Genomic DNA, 23,377 nt, shown 5'->3' with positions numbered 1-23,377 from the left:
TAATGTCAATGTAAAACTCTCAACTGGTAATTTATTCACAAGCTACATATTTAATTATAATAATACAAAATCATGTACCTTTCCTGAGACATAGTTTTGTTAAGTCTATCATCCTTCCAACTTACTAAAAAATGTCAACTGTTCTGTTTTTAATAGAACACAGCAAATGCAAGTGTAAAATTACTTGTACACAAGAGAGCATAAGAAATCATATATCTAACAAAGGTCTAGTATCCATAATATATAAATAACTTTTACAACTCAATAATAAAGACTAAAAACATAATTAAAAATGGCCAAAGACTCTGAATAGACATTTCTCCATGGAAGATACACAAATGGCCAATAAGCACACGAAAAAATGTTCGTCATCACTAGTCTTTAGGAAAATGCAAATCAAAACCATAATGAGATACTACTTCATATTTCCAGGATAGCTATGATCAGAAAGACAGGCAATAACAAATCTGTGAGAATGTGGAGAAACTAGGACAATTACATGGTACTGGCAGGAATGTAAAAGAGCACAGCCACCATGAAAAACAATTGGGCAGGGGCACCTGGGTGGCTCAGTGGGTTAAAGCCTCTGCTTTCGGCTCAGGTCATGATCCCAGGGTCCTGGGATGGATCCCCGCATTGGGCTCTCTGCTCAGCAGGGAGCTTGCTTTCCTTCCTCTCTCTCTGCCTGCCTCTCTGCCTACTTGTGATCTCCGTCAAATAAATTTAAAAAAAAAAAAAAAATGGGCAGTTTCTCCAGAACTTAAACGGAATTACCACATGACATAGCAATTCCCCTCCTAGGTATATACCTAAGAGAATGAAAACAAATATTCAGACAACAACTTGCACATGAATGTTCACATCAGGATTGTTGAGAATAGCTAAAAAGCACAAATAGCCCAAAACTTGATCAACTAATGAATATATGAACAAAATATGGTAATATTCACATAATGGAATATTATTCAGCAATAAAAAGGAACAAAATACTGACACATGCCACAATATCAATGAACCCAAACACATCATGCTAAGTGCAAGAATCCAATCACAAAAGACCACATATTATATGATCCCATTTATATGAAATGTCCCAAACATGCAAATCCATATAGATGGAAAGTAGATTAGGGGATAGGGTAGGGGGATGATTGGAGAAATGAGTGTGAGTGCTAATGGGTATGGTGTTTCTTTCTGGGGTGATTAAAATTTAATTCTGGAATTAGTGATGATGTTGCACAACCTTGTGACTACACTGACAACAATTAAATTACATGCCATAAAGGGTATGTTATTGTAGATGAATTATATCTTAATTTTAAAAATTATACATGCTCATAATAAAAAATTAAACAGTACAAAAGAGTTTGTAAAAACAAAGGTTTTATTTTCCCTTCCACCTCCGCAATAACCACTCTTACACGTGAGTGTTTTTTGCCAATCTTTCCAGAGATTTTCTTTGCTCTTATTACAAAGTTGTTGGGATTAGAAAAAATATTTCACATCAGTGTTTTATACACAGAGGCTGGCCCATGGAAAGTACTTAATGAATGGCAGCAAAGTTTTCTAATTCCTTAGAAATTTGGAAATTCAGAATTATCTAAATTATAAAAAAAATAGGGTCTTTAGAAAAGTCTTGTGTGCTTTTTACACTTCACGAAACTTTGTTGATCAATAAAAAGCAATCTACAAACAACACTTAAAATGTAGAGAAGTTGAGGAAAGCTATGCTAATCATTGCACCCAAAACATCTTCATTTTAGAGGACTGAACAAAAGTAAAACATCTACGAGAGATGAGAAGGTAAACCAAAGTGGCAAGCAACAAACAAAAAAGAAACACTACTCTCCCCAGCAGCCCTAAAAACTGAAAAGCTAACACAAATCTTTTCTATCAGGCACACAGACGAAGTTGTTAAAGCTTAAGAATTTAGAATTTAAAGTTTAAAAGTTTAAAAACAAAACAAAGCAAACCCACCCAAACTCTGTAGGAGGAAGACACTACATTTTGATGGCATAATACCTGCCCTCTGACCTAGCCATAATGATGAGGAAGAAATGATTCCATAGTATGATGACTGCCTGAACAGGGGCACTAGTCCATGGGTTTGAATTCTCAGCCTCTGTTATGTGCTGCCAACCCTCCCACATGCCTCAGACAAGATCAAGGGAGATACAGATCCGGTGTTCCAGAGAAGACTCTCTCTCTATCAGAGAGTTGTTTTGTTTGTGCTGTTTTTTCCTTTATTCCAAAAGGAAACCCATCATTTATCACAAAAAAAAGGCCTTCATTGCTTTTCAGCTTTTATGCTGCTGGGATTCTCTGATCACACTGTGTGGGGCCATGAAGAACTGTCCCAAGAATGATTCCTGGAAGAAGCAGAAAACCCCTCCTGGAAATACATCTTTTCTCTTGGCTGCTTCCCCAGAATTCCCCACCGGGAACTGTCTTCAGCAGGCAGGAGGATGGATGGCCTGAGGTCTTCCCCCACCTTTGCCGTGCAGGTTTCCTGAAGCCCATCCAGAGCTGATGACTGTCTCTAGCCTACAAAGGCACTGCTGCCTCCACGGAGGCCCACTCACGAAGCCCACTCCAAGTCACTTCAAAAAGAGGAATTCCACATTCCTGCTCAAGAGAGGGTGTAGACTCAGACCAGCAGCTCAAAAAAAGGCTGTTGAAACTGCCAACACAAACAGCTTCTCAACTTCCATTATAAGAGGTTTTCATCAGCGCTTGGAATCCTTTGTGTTATAGAAATAGTTTTCCACCCCCAAAAGAAGCACATTAGAGAGTGGTCCCTATGGTATCAGGAGTTAGTGGGCCAAACCAATTTATCCCAGCACAAAACTTCTCACTGTGGAATAGGATACGGTCGTTGATTCTGGGTTCTGGAGTCAGAACAGCTGAGTTTGAATCCTGGTTCCACTAATTAATAGCTCTGTGACAATGGGCAAGTTACTTAACTTCTCTGAGCCTGGCTGTCCTCTTTTCACAAATGGGACCAATAATGGCCCCCACGGTTTTGGAGTTGGCATAAAGAAGATGTGTGATCAACTCTAAAAAGTATAGCATCGTGTAGAGCACCCAATACGCACTTAACTAAGTCTTTTGGTTTCTCTGCTACTGTAACAGCAACAATAACTACAGACCTCTTGTGCAAAAAAATCTCTGCCACTACACCTTTATTTTCTTGCTGCTATTAAAGTGGCTAGGTTTTATTTGTTTTTCCCGTCCTGCTGGCTCTAGTTAATTTCCTGTCAGTTTCTTCTAGAAACTAAAGGATAGATAGAAACTAAAGGCTGATGATTTTTGTGTTTTGTCTGTTTGCTTGTTTTATTAATTCTCCTTGCATCTCTTAAGCCTGTTCTTCCCCCTTCAACCTCTAGTACAACCACCCTCTTTTAGCACCATTGTTCCTCCTAGCTTGGGCTACTGCCTACCTCTCTAGCCCTGCAGTGCTACAGAGCTCATCCTCCTTCCTGGAGGATACTCTTGCCTGCTATTCCCAGACTCAACAAGTTCAAGATCTTGAGCTAAGCACTCAAGGCTTTCCCTGTCCTGACAAACCCTTAACTGTCCACGCTTCTCCTTATTCTAGAACTGAAGCTACAGAATTCCCTACCCTCTCTCCTAGGCATTGTACCTTCTCACTTCTGTTGCCCTTGCTCATGCTCCTCACCTAGTTCTACATCTGATAAAATTCTTTCCACTTTTCTTGTCCAGTGCAAATACCATCACATTCATAGAAACTTCCCTGAACCCTCCATCTTCTGAATGCCCATGACATTCATACTGAATCTGGCACACTCTGCCACGAGTAATGCCTCTTTGTCCAATTCCAGATTTTCATTCCTATCTGCCTAGTAGAAAGAACTACCTAGTTGTCCCAAAGCATCTAACACACAGCTTGGACAAAACCTCTCTGTTCTTAGCTCCTGCCATACTTTCCACACCTGTTCCTACATCCTGCAACTGTTAGGCAGTGATCTCAATCATGTAGGCAGGTCTCACTAAACCCAGGGAAAGCTGAGAAATTAGACTTCCTAAGAAGGAAAAAAAAAAAGGTATTTCTGCTGAGTCTCACAGCGAAGGGTATGGGAAAGCCATCCAGAGTCCAAGGTAACTCTAAACACAGGCTGTTTTATTGTCCTATATAAAAATAGCTATCTAATCTTCCACCATTGTGTTGACTTGGTTCCCCTCTATGTCAGCTTTGATGGCTCACATGCTACCTGCGCATCTTTCCATAGCTTCTGGTTATTCATAATTTCTATCCTCTCATAAGTTCAGTTCTTTACAAGTCATGTTATTAATTCATTATACAAATATTTATTAAGTGTCTACTATTTTACAGGCGCTGGGTAGATAAGACAGGTCCTTTCCAGATGGAAGTTCCACTCTAGACTAGAGAACAGACATTGAACAAGAATTAAGACTGTGCTTCATGTTCTAGTGGGAAGTTACATAAATTTATAAAAGACAAACCTAACCTGGGCTGGGCTAGCTCCAGTGAAAGGCAAACAGAGGAAGTGACATTTAAACTTCACTTGACCTAGAAAAAAGTAAAGTTATATCCATACTTCATACTTTATAGTAAGATAAATTCCAGATGGTTCAAAGACTAAATGCAGAAAATCAAACCATAACCCCCCCCCCAAAAAATTACAAGACAACTGTTCTTATAGTATGAAAGAGGTTTCTAACTATGACACAAAATTCAAAAGCTATAATAGGAAAGACTGAATAAGTTTGACTATAAAATGGTAATTTTTTTAAATTTCTGTATAACCATTAGTAAAATTTAGAAAAAGTATATTGGCAGGAAGGAGCATTTTAAACTCAAATCAGACAAATGGGTAATCTTTCTAATATATAAAGAACTTCTAAAAACAAATAAGAAAAACAACAAAAGAATATGACAAATTATGGACATATTTAAAGATGCCTCATCTTTACCTGTAATGAGATAAAAGCAAATGAAAACTACATTTAAATGCCTTTGTTCTCCTTCCATATTGACAAAGATAAAAATGCTTAAAAACTACACTGCTTTGAAAGAGTTAATGGGGAAAGAGGCACTCATATATTACTGATAGGACTATAAATGGATTAGTCTCTGTAAAAGGCAACTAGAAAAATTAGAAAGGTATTGTCCTAGCAATTCCACATCTAGAAATTTATCCTACAGACACTGTCATATACATATGAAATTAAGCCTATTCAAAGTTATGAATTATAGCAGTCTACATGAGAGGAAAAAATCTGAAACACCTCAAAGTCCTTCAGGAGGAGACAGGTACAATGGAACTGTATGCAGAAGTAAAAAGGAATGGAGAGGTATATATGGATATGGAAAGATCTCAAAGACATAAAAAAAAAAAGAAAATCAAGATGCAGAACAGTGTGTATTTCATTATACCACTTGCATTAGTATCATACTATAAATCCTATCCATTTGCTTCCATCTTTCTAGATGCTGCTTCTAGGAATAGTTCAAGTTACACCACAAGGCCTCTACAGATCATACGTACAATTACTATTCGATGAAGGGGAGTAAGTTAATGAATAAAGTAAATAAATGGCTAAAGGAACAAACTTGGGTACTTGGACTAAACTCAACATAAGGTCCTTATATGCACAAATATGGAAAACTTGTGGCTGAAGTAATCTTATTGAAAAGACTATTTTTCAATAAACACAAGGATGGAATTTTCTAGATTTAATTATTCATATCCCTCAGGAAAGAAGCATTAAGCAGACTAAGGTTCTTTTCAACCCTTCCCTCAAAGTCTCTCAATGGCTTAAGAGGAAAAAGCCTTAAAAATCATTATTCCAGCAACTGAATTTTCTAGAATTTTCTAGGAAAGCCAAGGAGGCTGCCTGAACAGATCACCTTCCACTTCTCTCTTGCATAAACCCCATACTCTTACCCATTATTCTTGTCATGAAACCCTTCATCACAACATCACCACTTAATGAACATCTGCTGTGGGTCAGACTGTGCTCCATGCCCAATAGTTCATGTGCCCAAAAGCCTTCTGAGGGATCAGTATAATACACTGTCTCCATTTTATAAACACAGGGAGAGGCTTAAAGACCTTTGGATGTGTACCCAACATGCCACAGCCATGAGGGTGTTCCTTTTAAAGATGGGAGTTTAATTTTCTACATGTAACATTCTGACAGTAGCAGTTTGAATAACCTGGATTATAAGTGAAATACTAATATAAAGTAGTAACAGGTCTGGGATAGATGACACACATGAAATCCAAGAGCACTGCTATTTTATCTACTCAGGAATGCCTAAAAAGCCCCCTGCTTTGCATGTATAGGTGGTGGAAGAGCACCCACACTCACCAGCATGATAGGACACCTATGTGCCAATTGCCCGGTGAGTGTTTCTCACCAAGGCCCACTCATCACAGGTTATCAGAAGATTCTCCAGCTATTCATTATTATAACCAACTCATTCTCTCCAAGGTAATTATCTGTGAGCAACATATCATGCTGTCCTTGGAACCATCAAACTGACATATGATTAAATAGCAGAGGGCTCTGAAGTTAAATTTAAAACCACTCTCTTACACTTCAACTCACACATCACATCGAGATCTGTCCAGCCATGGGAATATTCCAGTTGACCAACACCAAAGGCCACTGAGAGACTATTCCGTGACTTCATGTTCCCATCTGGGAGAAGTAATGGCTATGTTCTCAAAGCTATGTAAAGAGATTTTCCCAGGGTCTGAAGTAAAATTTTGCAAAGCAATTCACTGCCTGAAGTTCTGCTCCTCCCACACATTAAAATGTCTCAAGAGTTGCTTATGCTCATGGTGTCTCTTCACAATTACGTGCGGGGGTCTCACAAGAAATTAGTATAATTCATCCACACATGGTGAGGATCACACACTCTTCAACTATCACTGGAAAAATTATTGCAAAAATAAATTATTATACACTCTGCTTTGTGTATACCAATAAGAATAATTCTTATATTAACAATGTTACCAATTAGAAAAAAAAAAACTGGAAGAGAAGGTCAACGGGCAAGCTAAAGTTAAAAGACAAGTCTCACTGCTCTTGGACTATAAATAAATAAATAAATAGATAAATAAATAAATGCAACAAGAGATTCTTCAAAGGGAAATTTCTTTCCATTCCCTGACTCACTCTATAATTTCTAGAATTAAAGTTTTTCTACGAAAATAATTCTATACAGTTTATTTTTACAGGAACTGTAAATTAGAAAAAAAACAATTTTTTTCCATCCTCAATAAAATAGTTGCACCCAAAGCAAAATCAGCCAATTTCTATCTTCTTATTCTAGTTTTCATATTTCTTTAGCTTGATACTGCAATTAATCTTCACCTGTATTGTACTCATTGAATTTAAAGTTTTAAAAAAACAGCAAATATTAAAATTATCAAAATTCCTTACAAAGAAATTTCCAAAGCCTTTGTTAGATACATCAACAATAAGGTATTTTGTTCAGAAAAAGGTACACAGTACCCACTCATTTTTAAATAGGTCCCTCCAAAATGTAGGCTTCGCAAAAATGTGAAATTACACAGTGTGAAAATTCCAAGTACCTTTACCCAATACGGAAGAGAGTCCCAGTCACTAGTTGGATAAATTTTCCCTACAACTTGAGCTGGTATTGTGGGTAATGAAGTGATAGAATTCACATTTCATAAGAAAAGCTATATAAAGGAAATAGATATTATTTTTCTAGAAAGTGATTTATAATAATACTGAGAAACTATTTTTTTAAAAAATTCCTTCCCCTTCTCAACATTTACAGAAAGGGCTAACATATCTTGAGAGATTTACTATTTGCTGATATTCATCCATATGGTAGTACCAACGAAAAGCCAGGAGTAGGTGAGAAATAAGGGGTCGGTTGGGGGAGGGGGGGTGGGGGGAAAGGAATGGTTAACCCTACCACCTTGGCATCTCTTCTTCTGGAGCCAAGACTTATTAGGCCCACCCGGGACTCTCTCTTGATTTTGCTGTTGTTGTCACTGTTTTAATAGATCTGCAAGTTCAGAATGGTTTTACTCATCTCCAAGGAACCTCAGAAGCATTCTGTACCAGAAAGCATTTCAACTACAATGCAAACTGTATTCCTCTATCTTCTTCACATTCTAGAGGATGCAGAGAGAGAGCCAGAGCAGCCACTCAAGCAAAAGTTAAAAAGTAAAAATAATACAGAGCATAAAGACCTAGCTGTACAAATCGGAGCTGGCTCAGCAAAACATTAGCCATGGCAAGTCTTACCAAGGCCAGGTCGGAAAGATGCAAGAACCAACCCCTGGCTACACCTCAAAGGTTCAAAAACATTTCCAAATATAGAATCCACTTTATGTTTGCAGGAGTTGTAAATCAGGGAAAACAACTTTTTCCATCCCCAATAAAATATCTGCACCCAAAGCAAAATCAACTGATTTCTGGCTTTCTACCAGTTCTGCTTGGGCATAAAATTTTCTGACACTTCACCAGAAATGTCAGCATTAGTGTAAGGCAGCTAAAAGAGGGAAATAATTTTCTGACCTGTGGATAACCCCTTCAACCCCAACAGGAAAAGGAATTTTAAAAAACACCTGAAACCCAGCTTTTCCAGTTATTAGTATAAATGGGACAAACTATTTTTCTTAGTGGCCAAATCCTTCCTTATAGGAAGTGCTGGTCTTTGAATTCAGTGAGGGGAGGGGTCATGTCTGTTTTACTGCTATATTCCCAACACCCAGATCTAACTCCCACATGCAGAAGGATTTCAATGAACAGCCAAGAAAAGAGGGGGAAGGGGAGGGAGGGAGAGAGAAAGCAAAGGAAAGGAAAAGAAAGGGAGGTGGAAAAAAGGAATGAAAGACAGTAGGGAAGTAGGGAGATAAGAAAGGGAGGAAAAAGGGAAGGAAGAAGGAGCAGAAGAAGGAAAGAGAGAGAGGGAGAGAGGGAGGAAGAAAATGAAATAAATTCAGAAGGAGATCTTTTCTCCTTTCCTTTTATCTGTGTCTTTATGTTTCTTGAACTTTCAAGCATCTGGCTCAATAAAAAACTGATCATAGCTTTTCTCAGGGCTTCCTGTCTGAAGCTGTAAGATCACCAGTGCAGTCAACTCTGCTACCAGCAACTCTCCATGGGGACCAAGTAGAGGGTGGGAGGGGTGAGATGAAGTTAATGGAAGTTCCTCTCTTCAAGAGTCATTTATTCAGCACACAGGAGTGTGACTTCCAGCACCTCCAGTGTGTGGCACAACACCCCATGGAGCTGGAGACCCAGACAGTGCTCAAGGAGGCCACCATCTACTAGGAGACACAATGCCTAATTCAAGGTAGGCTTTAACACAGGCCAGGGAAAGGGTCAGATAAAGCTCTAAGAAGATCATGGCAAAGGAAATTGCATCTATCTGAGGAGCTCAGGGAAGGTTGGAGAGGTGACACCTGAGAAGAAACCAGCCCAAAGAGGGAAAAGGGAGGGTGGACATGAATCTCAGGGCAAAGACAGAGGCTGGCAGCACAGCAGGCAGGACAGTATTTCCCCAAGTGCTTCATGGGGTATATTCTATGAACCTCATATTTGGGAAACCATGGATCGCACACAATTGCACAGTTGTCCCTACTGTGAGTCTTCTCAAAGATTTTAATGCAACTGGAGCAGAAGTGGCAAAAAATTCCATTTGCATATCAGAAAGGACTGGCTTTTAGGTGAAAAAAAAAAAAACAATCTAGTCACTTACTAGCTGTATTAACTTGAGCATAATATTCAACTTTGGTGAACTCTAGTTTTCTATTCTCCAACATGGAAGAATTGGTGGTCCTAACATCATACAGTTGTTTTGAGTAAATACTATATAAAAAGTGGTTAATTCAGTGCTGGCACTTAGTTAATGCCCAGTATTATTTCTACTGCTCCTACTTCTACTTTTGTTATTTCCATTATTATTAAGATGGATGTGCATCATGAATGTAAAAATTAAGAATGTCATATACATTATTTCTTCAAAGAATTTGTCAGTTTTTCATCAGCTATTTTTTTCAGAAATGCCAGGTCAGCATATAGTACCAGGCCTAGCACACAGTAGGTGCCTACTAGGTGTCTATGGAGAGAACGGAGCAAGAACTGACCCTAGCAAAGAGCAAATTGCAGGATAGCAAGGGAATGCTCTAAGCAAGTTGCTTCTCATTATTTCTTTGGGCAACAGGCCTCTGAGGTCCAAGAGTAATGACTTCATCCTTTGCTAGAAGAATGAGAGATTGAGAGTGCAGTACTGAACTCTGGGGAAACATCACAAAGAGTTTATTTTGGTGGAAATGTTTGAAGTGACTCTGTAACAATGAGCTCATGCCTGCTGCCAGGCCCCAGACATGAGCTGGAGCCTGCTTGCCAGGGAGATGCACACAGCCCATCACCAATTCCACTTCTGTGGTACATAAAAAGGGAGGATCCCAGAAGCCCTACTCCAAAAGCAGCTCCCTCCTCTCCAAGGAGGGATACTGAGGCACAAACAAGGAAGTAGCTGACCCAGGATCCAAAGCAAATCAGAGCCTGGAATAGCCCAGAAAGGCCCGAGCCTTCTAGTTTTACTTGGTCAACTCTCTGGCAGGACTTTGAAGTGAATCCCAAAGGATACTATTTATTTATTTATTTATTTATTTATTTATTTATTTATTTGGTCAGTTGCTGTATACATTTATCTAGATGACTTCATCTGCCATAAGTCACATGCTAATCTCACAAATACTTCTTAGAAATGAGCAAACTTCACATAAGCCCTCCCCTCAGAGTGCAATACAGGGATCCTATTATATCCCTACAGCTTCCCACTGGTTTTTGTGCAAACAGATTCTTGACAGAAGTGGAGTTTTCTGAAGTGAGAACGTGAACAGGTCTGGAATATGACATTTGCATTTTACCAAACCAGATCCTTATTATATGTCCACCTGATTTCAAGTACGGAGTCTATATAGAGTTTGTAAAGAAAATGAGGCCATTTAAAAAGGTAGCTGGAGGGGAAGATTTCCTATAGAGTCTAGCACAGAACAGAAGACCCAAGAGTTAGTCAAGTTTTCAAACTTCAGATTGGGAGGTAGGAAGGTCCAGGACAGACTACAAAATTCTATAGTAAGAAAGACCATACATTTTTTTAAAAAATATATACGTGTTATGTGTATACACACACATATGTATATGCATACACACACAAATATATGTATCTCAACTGTGAGCCATATAAAGAAAGTGCATGGGTCAGAGATCCTGTGTTCAATTCAATTGTTACATTTGTTTTCCCTTAAATATTCTTTTCTTCTTCAAGTTTTTATTAAATTCCAGTTACTTAACATACAGTACATTAGTCTTAAGTGTAGAACTTAGTGACTGATTCATCACTTACATACAACATCCAGTATTCATCACAAGTGTCTTCCTTAATACCCATCATCTAGTTAGCCCATCCCCCCATCCATCTCCTCTCCAGAATTGGTCCATTTCATTTTATTTTAACTGGTAAACTTGGAAGTGGTGGAAAAAAAAGCAGAGTTAACTCCGGAAACTTGTCGAAGCTCAAGAAAGCTTCCAAGACCTATAGACATTTTTGTTCCAGGAAAGTAGGGTTGCCCAATTCGTCTTACACTAAAAATATAACAAGAGGCCGTTGACAAGGATTGCACATTTTCTCCATTGTGTTCATTTGGGGCAAGAGGTTAAATGATATTGAAATGATCTGAATCTTAATTTGACCATATAGTTCACGCAACTAGACTTGGACTGAACATTTTACCAAACCTAATCGACATACCAAGCCCCTTGTAGAAAGACCCCTTGGTACCCACAACCTCTCCCAGCCCTAATAGCTGCATCCTGTCTTCTGAGAGTCACAGTTCATGTTCAATCGCCATGAAACTGAAAAAAGCTAAATACTACACAGTACAGGTTTCTGACACATAAGACACAGCAGAATGCCTGTAGAACAAATCTAAAGGTCCTGGCAGGGAGTTTTAGGTGTGGGAGCCAAATTGGCCCCTGGTCTCAAGGGCTTCAATATCAACAGGAGCAGCAGAGGGAAGGCAAAATGAGAAAGAAAACAAAAAATACAGGCAAGAGAAAAGCTTAAAGCTTCATTAAAGGAGTGCATCCAAAGCTTAGAGGAAAGATTTGGATGTGATGTGGCCAACCTCCTCCTCTCCAACCTTCATTATGATGTCTGTATCTCCACACAGGGGCACCAGAAAGTGAATTAATAGTTATTAGATTTTGGGTGAGAGCAGTTCTGTAGGACCATGATTTTGACCCCTGTTTAGATCACAGGAGAACTCTTGAGAATGGGCTTCCTTCAGTGAGATGAAGTTTGTGGGACACCCACTGTGGTATGTGGAAATAACAGAGATTTGGTTTCATTTTCAGGGACTATGCACCACAGGGATTGGGAATAGGCAGTGGGACAAAACTGGTGTATGGACAGGAGGACTCACTTTACAATTATCTGCTGCTGGCATAAATGAATTGGTCTGGTGCCTTAGGTGCTGAGCAGTGGATAGACACACAGGTACAGATACTGAATAAAGAGAAGAAAATAACATTGCTTGTCTCTCAAAGAGAAACTGCACTGGCTATCAGTTTGAGTCTTTTCTTTTCTTTTTTTTTTTTTTCCCCAAGACTTGGTAGCCCAAATTATACCATGAGCACTGTCTGGTAAATGCATTGATTAAATGAAGAAATCACTAGATAGTACTGCATATTATTATAAGGAGAAGGTTTGCTTGACTTAAAGGAGAACCAGTTACTGACTTGGACTCCTATCTAAGAGGAATCAAATCTGGGATGCATTTCTAAAACAAAATATTCATTTTGCTTCTTAATATCAGGATGCACATAGTGAATGCTGAATCTAGTTTTACATTTGGTCCCATATGCTATGCCCTAGATAATTAAAGTACGTTTTACGGCTAATAAAAATGAAGTTAAAAAGTCAAAAACCAAAACAATGACAGGAAATAACATGTGTGTACAATATGTTACCAACACACTGATAATTTTCAAAAGTGACTTTAAAAAAGTATCATAAATCTTTCAAAACACAGTGATTTATTAACCAAAAAGTCTGAGTGGTTTGCACTATTAAATTTAGCTTTTGAGTTTGAGGCAGATCTTTTGTTCTCCTAGGTTAAATTTAGCATCCTGGATTTTGTTTTTTCCACTGCAACATGTTTTATCATCACACAGTCAATTTTCTGAGCTGCTTGGGAGAAATGCTCTAGAATTTCACTCTGATTTCTCTTAGTCGTTGTATAATCTGGGAATCGAAGGTATCGAATAATCCAACGTGATTTACTTCCCATCTTCTTCTTTGCCCTTTCCACCTATATGGCTTTCTCATAAAACAAACCTTCCCTAGGCATGGGATGAAATGGGAAAAAAAAAATGCGGTGGCCAGAGGAAAACCATTTCAGAAATGTGTTTGTTAAACAAGTGCAAGCAATAAATTGAGCTTAGGAGGGAAAGGCGGTTAGAAGAAAAACTGAAAGTACTGACCTGAGAGTCAAGCTGATTGGAGCAAGGGTGAAAGCAGCGATTTGGAGGATAAGCAGAAAAGAAAAGGGATAGCAAAAGAGAATAAAAGGAAGGAAATGCATTAGTCTTAAACATACAGCCAACAGATGTTATATTAGCAGGTTTTATAACCAAATGAAGGACAATAAAGCAACTTTTATCTGTTATAACCCCCAAAAGCCCTGGGCACACACTGTAAACTGTTCTATTAAATATTACACATAGGAAACCAATATCTGCTCTCATGCATTATCACTGTAAGCACTGGTGTGAACCAGAGGTGTGTTGTAGCAACACAACAGCAGAATTTGCCCTCTTCTGGTGGAATATTCATAGGGACAGTTCCTATCTGTGTCCATACAAAATTCTATTATTATAATAAACTGAAATGAAAGTTACTAAGGCATTAGAGCTAGTGGTAAGCACTGATGTTGGAAAGATTTTATTTGAACCAGTAAGTTGGACTGTTACATCTTATGAGATGTTCTTCCTTCCTCCTTGAAAATCAAAAGGAGCTGAACAATTTGGCTTTCCATTCAAAGATTTACATTTTACATGCTCACAAAGCACTTCACCTAGCAATGATCAAAGACACTGTGAGCAGGGCTTTGGGCGAGGAGCTGCCTATCAGTCTCCCAAGAGAGGACAGAGCAACTTCCAAAGTTGAGAGTAATTTTTTTTCAGTTGTAAAAATGAGGATCATACTTCCATCCCTGAAAATATCCAGATGCTTGATAACTTATTTATGCAAAAATATTTAAGATGCCCTTCTTATTGGTCAAAATAATAAAGTCCCAAATCCAAGCAAAAATTAAAAGGAAAAAAAAAGTGATGATCTTCAAGCTACCACAGGAGCATACAGTGAACATTTATTTTATAAATCTATTTAATGCTCTTTGTAAAACAACAAAGTGAATGAACAAATATGATACCAGTGATCTGCTCAAGGGGACCCCACCATTCCATACTATTAAAAAGTACTTTTAGGAGCACCTGGCTGGTTCAGTGAAAAGAGCATGTGATTCTTGATCTTGGGGTTGTAAGTTTGAGATCCATGTTGCGTGCAGAGATTGCTTAAATAAATGAAACTTTAAAAAATTTAAAATAAATAAGTAGTTTTAAGCATTTCACAGAGGAAGGAAAAACAAAATAAATCCTCAGACGAAAGCTTAAACAAGAACATTTCAAATGAAAACAGTGTTGATCAAAATGATAAAAATCAAAGAGAAAATTCAGGATTAAACACACGGTGCAAGCATTGGTCAAATAATCCCTCATATCTGAAATCCCTCCGCACAGTATTTTGTGATCATGAACACACAACTGATTAAAAATAAGTTAGATCAAGCCATGATTATTGTGGGAACTTTGGCCCCAGCTGTTGCTTCAAATTCTTCTGGATCAGAGCGGTATATCAAACTGAGGTCTATGGCCAAGCTTTAGAGCATCCTAAATTGAAACAGCAAATAAACATTTGAAATTAGTTGACTTTTCCAAGGATTCCTAGTTTTCATCAAATTCTCAAAGGCATCCATGACCTTCCCCAAAGGGTTGGTAGGGATGGTGCAAAACTATCTGCCACTTGTTTCATTGAAATTTCTTCAAACACTTTATCAAATATAAATGGATATTTCTCAGCAAGAAGAGTTTATATCAAAACAAACAGAACTGGTATCAGGTTTCTTCAATGTATCATGAGACTTCTAGAACACAGTATCCCATTTTTCTAAATAAAGCTTTAGTTTACATTTTGTTAAAAGTGTTCTGAAAGGCATCAAAGAAATTATGTCATCACATTATTGAAAAAATTCAGAAGGAAAAATAATAGTCTGCTTCTCAACCTCAGATAAGGTGCTTTTAGGCATCTAAGATGATTGCTCAAGTGTCCGAATGTCTGATGGCATTAGTCAGTGATCCAGATAATTAAGGGCTACCTGTTTTCTATTCTGACATTATGTCTTATGAGCAGAACCCCAAAGGATGCATGCTGTTCTCCACAGTGGGGAGGGATGTGATCAAGGGCTTGATTTGGACATTTCCTGTCCCCTAGACAAATACCAACAAACCCCCTACTATATTTAGGATAATTACATGAATGGTCACCTGACTGATACGTTTTGGTGGCTGAGATGCAGAAGCCTAGTGGCAGCAGACCTTGTTTGACAAGAGATCTGTTAGCCTCTCTCTTTCCCCTAAGGCAGAACTAATTCTGAAACTCTAAATAAAACTCAGAGCCGTTGATGGGCACTGACACAGAAAGACATATTTCAGTCCCTTTAATGTTTGATTACCTATCCGATCATACAGCAGATGTGGTATCTAGCACCAGCGATCAAATAAAGACTTCAGCTTGATTTGCACCAACACTTAGGGGGTATGCTCAAGGCCCTTCACCCACTTTGTGTCAACCTTCCCCAGAGTCCATTCACTTGCTGTCCAAGGCAGAAGCTCCCTGCTGAGCCATCAGCATCAAGTGCAAAAGTTTATAGGAAAAACTGCACATGGGGACCACACTGGAGCAATATGCATTTTGAAAAGCAAAATCGTTAATGGCTGATGTAAAACATCCTTCACGTGGAATTTAAGAGGTAAATGCATCCTTATAAGTGCCAGGCATATTTGATTTGGAATGTATACATTGTGAAAAAAATAAAAAATGGGAAGATTAGCAGAGTAGAAAGCAAACAAGAACTGCCCTCTGAGAGAGAAGTAGGCCAGCATCAGTGTCATTTGAGTTATGCTATTCCTAACCCTGAACCTTTTGTTGCACATGACTGAAGTTCTGGAATATTTTAGAACACTCATTGCTTTTAGAAAGAAGTCTTTTCACTCTGGTAGGTCACGTTACAGACCAGAGACCACAAATTTATTTCAAGTTCAATTTTTTGGTTTTCAAAATCACAAACTTAATTGCAAACACTCCTCTATGAGTCCAAAATGGAGATATATGTCACACTGCTAAGAAATCTTTAGTTCCCCACGTTACGAGGTAGGAATTTCATAGTTTAAACCAGAAAATGGAGATATTGCCCAATTTGAAAAGGGCTGCCTGACAAACAAGAAAGATGTTTTGGTCAGAATATACATGGAGCCCAGCAGATAATGATTCAGAAAGTCAGGCCGAGGCTGAGCTCTTCTTTTCCCAAGAAACTTCCCCTCTTACTTTCCACCCCCGCCCCCAACCTCCTTCAGGCCTGGACTGGGGCTGGATCTCAGACATTTCCCAGACTATGTTCTGCTGCTGGACCCAAGACACAGGCAGGCAGAGAACTGGGACAGACTCAAGTCTCACCACACGTTTTATGAATTACAGTGCCTGGGAGGCATCAGCTTTAAAGAAAGGCAAAGGCAGAGATAAAGAAAATGTGCAGAAAGTACATAAAGATAAATGCCTGTAAAATCACTGTTGTTTTAATACATTCCATATTGAGGATATAAAAATGTGAATATTCTTGATGATTTAATGGCACTAGTGTCCAGCTAAGACCTGTTTGTCTAACTAGATGACTACACTATTTTTATGCAAATATTTATAGTAGCTGATCCTGATTTTTCAGTTACAGTTCTGGGGAGCTTCAAAATGTGGGGCACATCACTTTCTCTCATGAAAGCTAATAAAGATGAGACAGATCTCCTGTGGCCCAGCAGCAATGCCTCTCTTTCTCTCTCTCTGCAGGCTATGTGGCTGTTCAGTGCTACTGGACTAACTTCTTCCTTCTGGCTCACTGTTGGACAGGATTGTTCTCAGTCACGAACCTGTTAGACCTGGGTTCAAATTCTGACTTTGAATCTTATAAACTCTGAAAGCTTTAGGAAGTTACATATAGTTAATTAATCTGTGTGAGTCATTCATGTAATATAGTTTTCTCATCTATGCAATGAAGATAATGATACTTCCTGTGTTGTTGGTAAGATTAAATGGTATACAGTATTACAGGTCAACTGCTCAGCAGAGCAGTGAGCACAAAAAATACATTATTATCATAATTACTATTCTAATATTATCTAAGGCATAGACAATATTATACTCTTCAGAGGCTCATAGCTTCTCAGAACAATAGACTAGGAGTCAGGAAACATACATTATAGTTTTGCCTATTTCTGACCACAGGACCAATCTCCAAGAGGTAATTCAACCTTTCAGGGTCTCAGTTTTCTTAACCAATAAAAGAGATGTGATGGTAACGTCCCTGTGATTTAACATCAGCTTTTCAGGAAAAATTTTGGTCCTAATATACAATTCCAAAGTAGACATGTAGATATATCTAAAGTTAACTGTGTTTTTAAGAACCAATAAGCTGGCAGAACATTCCCACATTTTAAAATTAATATTAAGGCTTTAAGGATTTTAATTTGTACACTTATCTCGGGAAAAGAAATTTCTGACTTAATCACTAAAATTGGTCACAGTGTATAAAAATCCAGTTATCATCAAAGTAATACTAAGGTTTTTAAGTGAAATATTAATTGATTTAGAGTTTGAATATATTAAATACTATGCTTAAAAATGTTGAAAATTTGGGGCGCCTGGGTGGCTCAGTGGGTTAAGCCGCTGCCTTCGGCTCAGGTCATGATCCCAGGTCCTGGGTTCTGTTCAGCAGGGAGCCTGCTTCCTCCTCTCTCTCTGCCTGCCTCTCTGCTTACTTGTGATTTCTCTCTGTCAAATAAATAAATAAAATCTTTAAAAAAAAAATGTTGAAAATTTGAGAATTGACCTATCCATTTAATACCTGGCCACTTAATACTGAGAATTTATTTGTTTTAGTATTCAATTATTCCTAATGATGTAACTATCCCACAAGGACTTGGCACCTGAAAAGTATAATACATTTTAAAAGTATAATACATTTTAAGGGCACATGGCTGGTACAAAGCAGAAGCAAAATTTGAACCCAGATCCTTCTGTCAGTAGAGCCTATGCTCTTTCCACAGGCCACAGGGAGCTATTCTGCATATGTCTTAAAGTCCTGTCAGGCCGCACAAGTGTCTTGATCAGAGCTAGCAAACATTCACTGATTTATTCAAAATTTTTCATTTCTTCCATATGGACTGAATCTAGGAAAGACAAATTCTGCCTTATTGCTGAACCAATAAGAAATCCTCAGAGGTAATGGAGTTATGTAAGATTATTCAGAAATTCTTTCCTTATATGAAATATAGGAAAATGCATTGATAGAAAGCTTATTTTTAGAGTCTATCCTATATACAAATACAATATGGATATGAATTATCTGAAAATCTAAATACTCTGGAACCCTGATATAACCTTCTTTGTTTTTAGACAGAATTTGCTATCAGGTAGGCCTGCCTTAGACCCTATTCAAACATATTTATTTAACAAATGTTGTAAGGTCCTCTTAAAAGATACATCCCAGATGAATTTGTTGTGGTGTGCCAAAAAACATCGAAAGGATTGAGCTCCTTTCCCTTTCTCCTATCTTGAATGAATTGCCAAATACATTTTTTGCTTGAAACAAACCTAAACCACAAATGCTTGTCTTTCATGGGTAAAAACAAAACAAAACTAAACTAAACTAAACTAAGCTTCCAAGTAGTCAGAGCCTCAGTTTCTCACACACTTTGTTGGCACACATGCTAGATGAGGGACATCACTCAAGAAACTTGGCCATTACTTTCTTAAACACTTAAGAAGTACACAAGCCCTCAAAAGATAAGCCAATTGCCTTCTTGAGTATCCCACAAAAACATAACGTCATCCCTAACAGGCCTGTTCCTCACACATCACTCGTTTCCAATTTGAAATATGAATATGCATTCCAAATCCACTACAACCTGTGATGGACAACTAAGCAAACCATGTTCACTCACTGCTGACAACTCACAACATGGCTGCAAAACTTACCTCTCAAGTTCTGCAATCTTCTTGTCCTTGTCATTCTTTTCATTCTCCACCTCCTTGAGGATCTCCAGCAACCGGTCAACTTCCGCTTGGGCCTTGCCGCACTCATCACGGTAGTAAGAGGCCTCTTTATCAAGTTGTTTTATTCGGTCTGCAAACTCGGGGTTCATCCTGGAGTCATCTTCAATATTATGAGCCTTCAACATTATATTTTTAAAGAATGTAGTTAAGACAACAATTTAGGACAATAGGTAGTGCAGTCACCAATGGTCCAGAAATTATCAATGGAGAAAAAATAATCATCATCAAGAATTATGGGCATACTGTCAGTTAAAAGGCAAAATGGAAAATCACATAATTCGGCTACTTCAGAAAAATACTGATTTTAAATTATATTACAGTTTCACAGGAGAGGGTTTTTTTATTGTTAATATTTTGTTGCATTAATGTTATTACTTTTGGGTTTTTTTTTTTCCCCACCAAGAAATGGGGGATGAGTGTGGGGAGAGACTGACATCTTTATTCCTCATGCTTTGGCAAGCAGAACTAAAACAATTCAACTCCTCACAGTTAAGGAGGTGATTCATACCAACAGCTTCCTTTTCCAGTAGAGAAACTGAGATAAAACAATATTTAGTTATTTTTCCAAAAACTATCAAGGGTATATTTAAAGCCAGGTAACATGTAAGAGACTGGTTAACTGATGACTGAGTACTTCATCCCACTGAGAAATTTCAGCAGAAGATGTAGGTTGAAAGAAAGACTCACAAGTGAGGAGGGGCTTTCCAGCTAACAGTCATACCCATAAATTCTTGTTCTCTTAAGTAAATTTAACCTGAACCAGGAGGAGGATGAGCTAATTCATGAACAAGCACACAGACAAGAATCTGCAAACACATGCATGGGTGGGTGGCAGCTTCTCACACAAGAACATACACAGGCAACAACACAGCAACAACACTGCAGAATAATTTGCAGCCAAAGTATTTGTGGTTTTGTGTGTCTGAAAGTGTGTTATGGCTTTTTTTTTTCCCAAAATAAACTTTTGGCTGAAATATTCTCAGACAGATGAAAATAACACTGCACTGCAATGTTTTGCCTACCCCTTGTTTCCCATTATTCCTAAATGACTTCTTCAAAGAGTAGGCAGGGAAAAAACAAGTGTTTAACAACAGTGCACATTCAACAGAGAAAGTTCAGAGAAGTCATATATGTATGTATCTCCAAAATCCATGTGTGAAATCATACAATGTTAACAATTTATTAGGACTTAGGTTGTTCTGCTGTCTTGCTATATAGAACAGATGTTCATTGTGTTTTTTTAACTTTTTGTTTAATTTCAGGGAAAAAACAGGCAAGCAAGCTACAGCTACTGTGGGGTTAAATGAATCATGCATGGTTAGAAAAATTAATACTAATAACTACTATTACAAGGTTAACAGTTTTTGCAATGAATTTAGTTGAAAAAAATTAAACAATTGGTATAAAAATAAATTTATTTATGACAAAATAATCATTTTTAGAATAATATTCTTGCATGTAACATATTATTTAAGCATGAGGATAGGAGGAAAATAATTTGCTTTCATGTTCTTTAACCTAAGATTTCTTTATCTAAGAAATAAACTCAAGTATGCAAAAAGAACTTGGAGAAATTTATCAATTCAACATACTACTATCAGGTACTAGTTTATTCCCTTTACCAATATTTCTCAGAAAGCATTTATTTTTATTTACTTAGTATGTACATTAGACTTCATTCTAATAGATTAGTGAGCTTTTACAGTATAATTAAAATAATCTGAAAGAGAATCCTGAGCTAATATGCCTTTAGAAGTTTATTCATCTAACAATTTTATTTTAAATTGAAGTAATGAAAATTTTAATTTGTTAATTGTCACTTTTAAAACATAGGGTCGATATTCTAATTTAAAAGAAAATACTTCTATACCTATTTATATTTGTGATAAGTATCAATTCATTACTCTTGTATCAGAAAAGCACTGAAAATATAGTTTTAAAATTCCTAAGAAAAAGAAAACAAAATATTGATGTTAATTCTTTTCCACTTTTATGCCATATTACCATTATTTTATGGCAGCTAAGGAGCATTTCATGACATTATCTCAAACAACCTGACCAACAATACTAAGATCTTTAAAAAATAATTCAGGAACTGAACTAGAAACACACAAAACAAATATAAATATGCTTCCATTGCATGCCTCTGATTTAAGATTCCTTTCTTGACTCTGACTTAAAGGTTCACAAAATGCTAGCAGTTCAGTTAACCACTGTGCTTTATTTTGTTTTTTTTTCTTATGATTATGATTATGACTATTAATAAATGGGTACATAATTACTATTCGTGAGACCTAGATTCTAAATTTAGCCCTGTGTCTTATGACTACTGTAGGCAAAGGAGTTGGCCTTGCCAAGGACAGAAAAAGCTACCATACAACAAACATGGGGAAGGTATTATTCATTTGTATTCTTATTATGAGTATTATTTTATGATATGCACTCCGCTAGTGGGGCTTGTTATACAGCTAAGTTAATAGGTTTATTTAGTTTCTCATCAAGACACTACACATGTCTTAGAGAAGCCTCCCTGTAGGCTTACAGAAAAAGCAGTCTGCTGGTAAATGGGTATCTGAGCACATTCTTTATTTTAGCTCTATGAAGAGAAGATAACCCAAGGCCAGCTTTTGACACTGGGTGAAATTAGATGGGTTGGTAGTCTTTTCAATCGAACAAATGACTCATGGGATGTTTAGAAGTACAGAAAGCCTACGAAAAGACATGCCTGAATCTAGGCCACTGTTGGCCTCATGTGATATTAAAGTTAGATCATATTATTAAAAGAGATCATAGCCACCTTTACAGTTAGCCTGGTATCTTTTAGATAATACTTGTAGGTGCTAATGATTCTCCCTCTTAAAACAAGAATACCTTTGAGTTAAATAGATCTCCGTACCAATGATAAGTGCCAGAATTCCCTGAAGGGTTATTAAATAAACATGTAAACAGATACCATTTAAAAACTGTTAAGTCAATAGAAAGCTTTAAGTAAGAGTCATACAGAGGTGGATGAGTAACATCTACTTCTGGGTCATCACTAGTGTCCAAGCGAAGACTCAGGAGAGGAGTTTCTCATGACTGAACAGCTGGTGAATCCCTGATCCAACCTGAGTAGTGGGGGCAGAAGTCTCCAGAGAATTTATAAATGATATTGCAAGTAACCACTTCTATTCAGCTTGAATCATTACTTTTCAGAGGATGGGCTGAAATTGTTAGGCAGTGTAGCATGAGTGTGATATACTATGATCTACAAACATGAGAGTTATACTATACTAAAGAAATACAGGAGGAAATTGAGCTTATAAAGCAACACTTCCTTCCAAGTTATAAGGTCAGAGCCTCCTCTAAAAATGAAGTGAAGGAAGCACTTTATTTGCATTTAGCAATGCTCTTGGCTTTTCAAATTATAACAATGGGTTCTTTAACCTAGAATGGCAGCTCCTAATAGGGATTAAAAGTAGGTAACAGAATTGGACCTAATATACTTTAGACACTGCAGAAAAAATATAGATATATATTTGAATAATCATTATCTGAACAAATTCCTACCATGGCATTCTCACCCATTCAAGGTTTAAACTAAAAATACACAGCAATTATTTCTCCTTATGGATCTTGAATTAGCTCCCCCAAAAGGTGAGGAAGCGACTGCCCACTTCATTCTAAGGCACATCAGCTTTGTCCCCTCTCTTCATTAGTCAGGAATCTAACTCTTGAAAATGCAGATTGGTGTGGATTTAATGGTTTTAGAAGCTACTTATTATAAATATAAGGTAGAACATTGTCACTTTCAAAGACATCCACCAGTCATAAAACGAACAACAACAAAAAAAAGTCAATGAAAATCCTTTTCTTAATGTAGAGATTTAATTTTGTTGATTAAACCAG

General features: G+C 37.5%; 1 protein-coding gene across 1 annotated transcript in view; it reads right to left on the bottom strand.

Annotated features, from left to right (window-relative positions):
- Positions 1–23,377, bottom strand: part of ERC2 (ELKS/RAB6-interacting/CAST family member 2) — a 937,761-nt gene that overhangs the window by 456,539 nt on the left and 457,845 nt on the right. Inside the window, exons 14-15 of the mRNA XM_047691669.1 lie at positions 19,412–19,605; positions 13,531–13,542 (exon numbers count right to left, since the gene is read on the bottom strand). Of these exons, the coding sequence (XP_047547625.1) occupies positions 13,531–13,542; positions 19,412–19,605 (206 nt within the window). The remainder of the gene's footprint in view (positions 1–13,530; positions 13,543–19,411; positions 19,606–23,377) is intronic.

This window comes from Lutra lutra, chromosome 1 (assembly GCF_902655055.1).
Source record: "Lutra lutra chromosome 1, mLutLut1.2, whole genome shotgun sequence".
In the NCBI taxonomy this organism is placed as follows: Eukaryota; Metazoa; Chordata; class Mammalia; order Carnivora; family Mustelidae; genus Lutra; species Lutra lutra.
The sequence above is the reverse complement of the archived record's forward strand: the minus strand, read 5'-3'. Positions and strand labels throughout refer to the sequence as shown.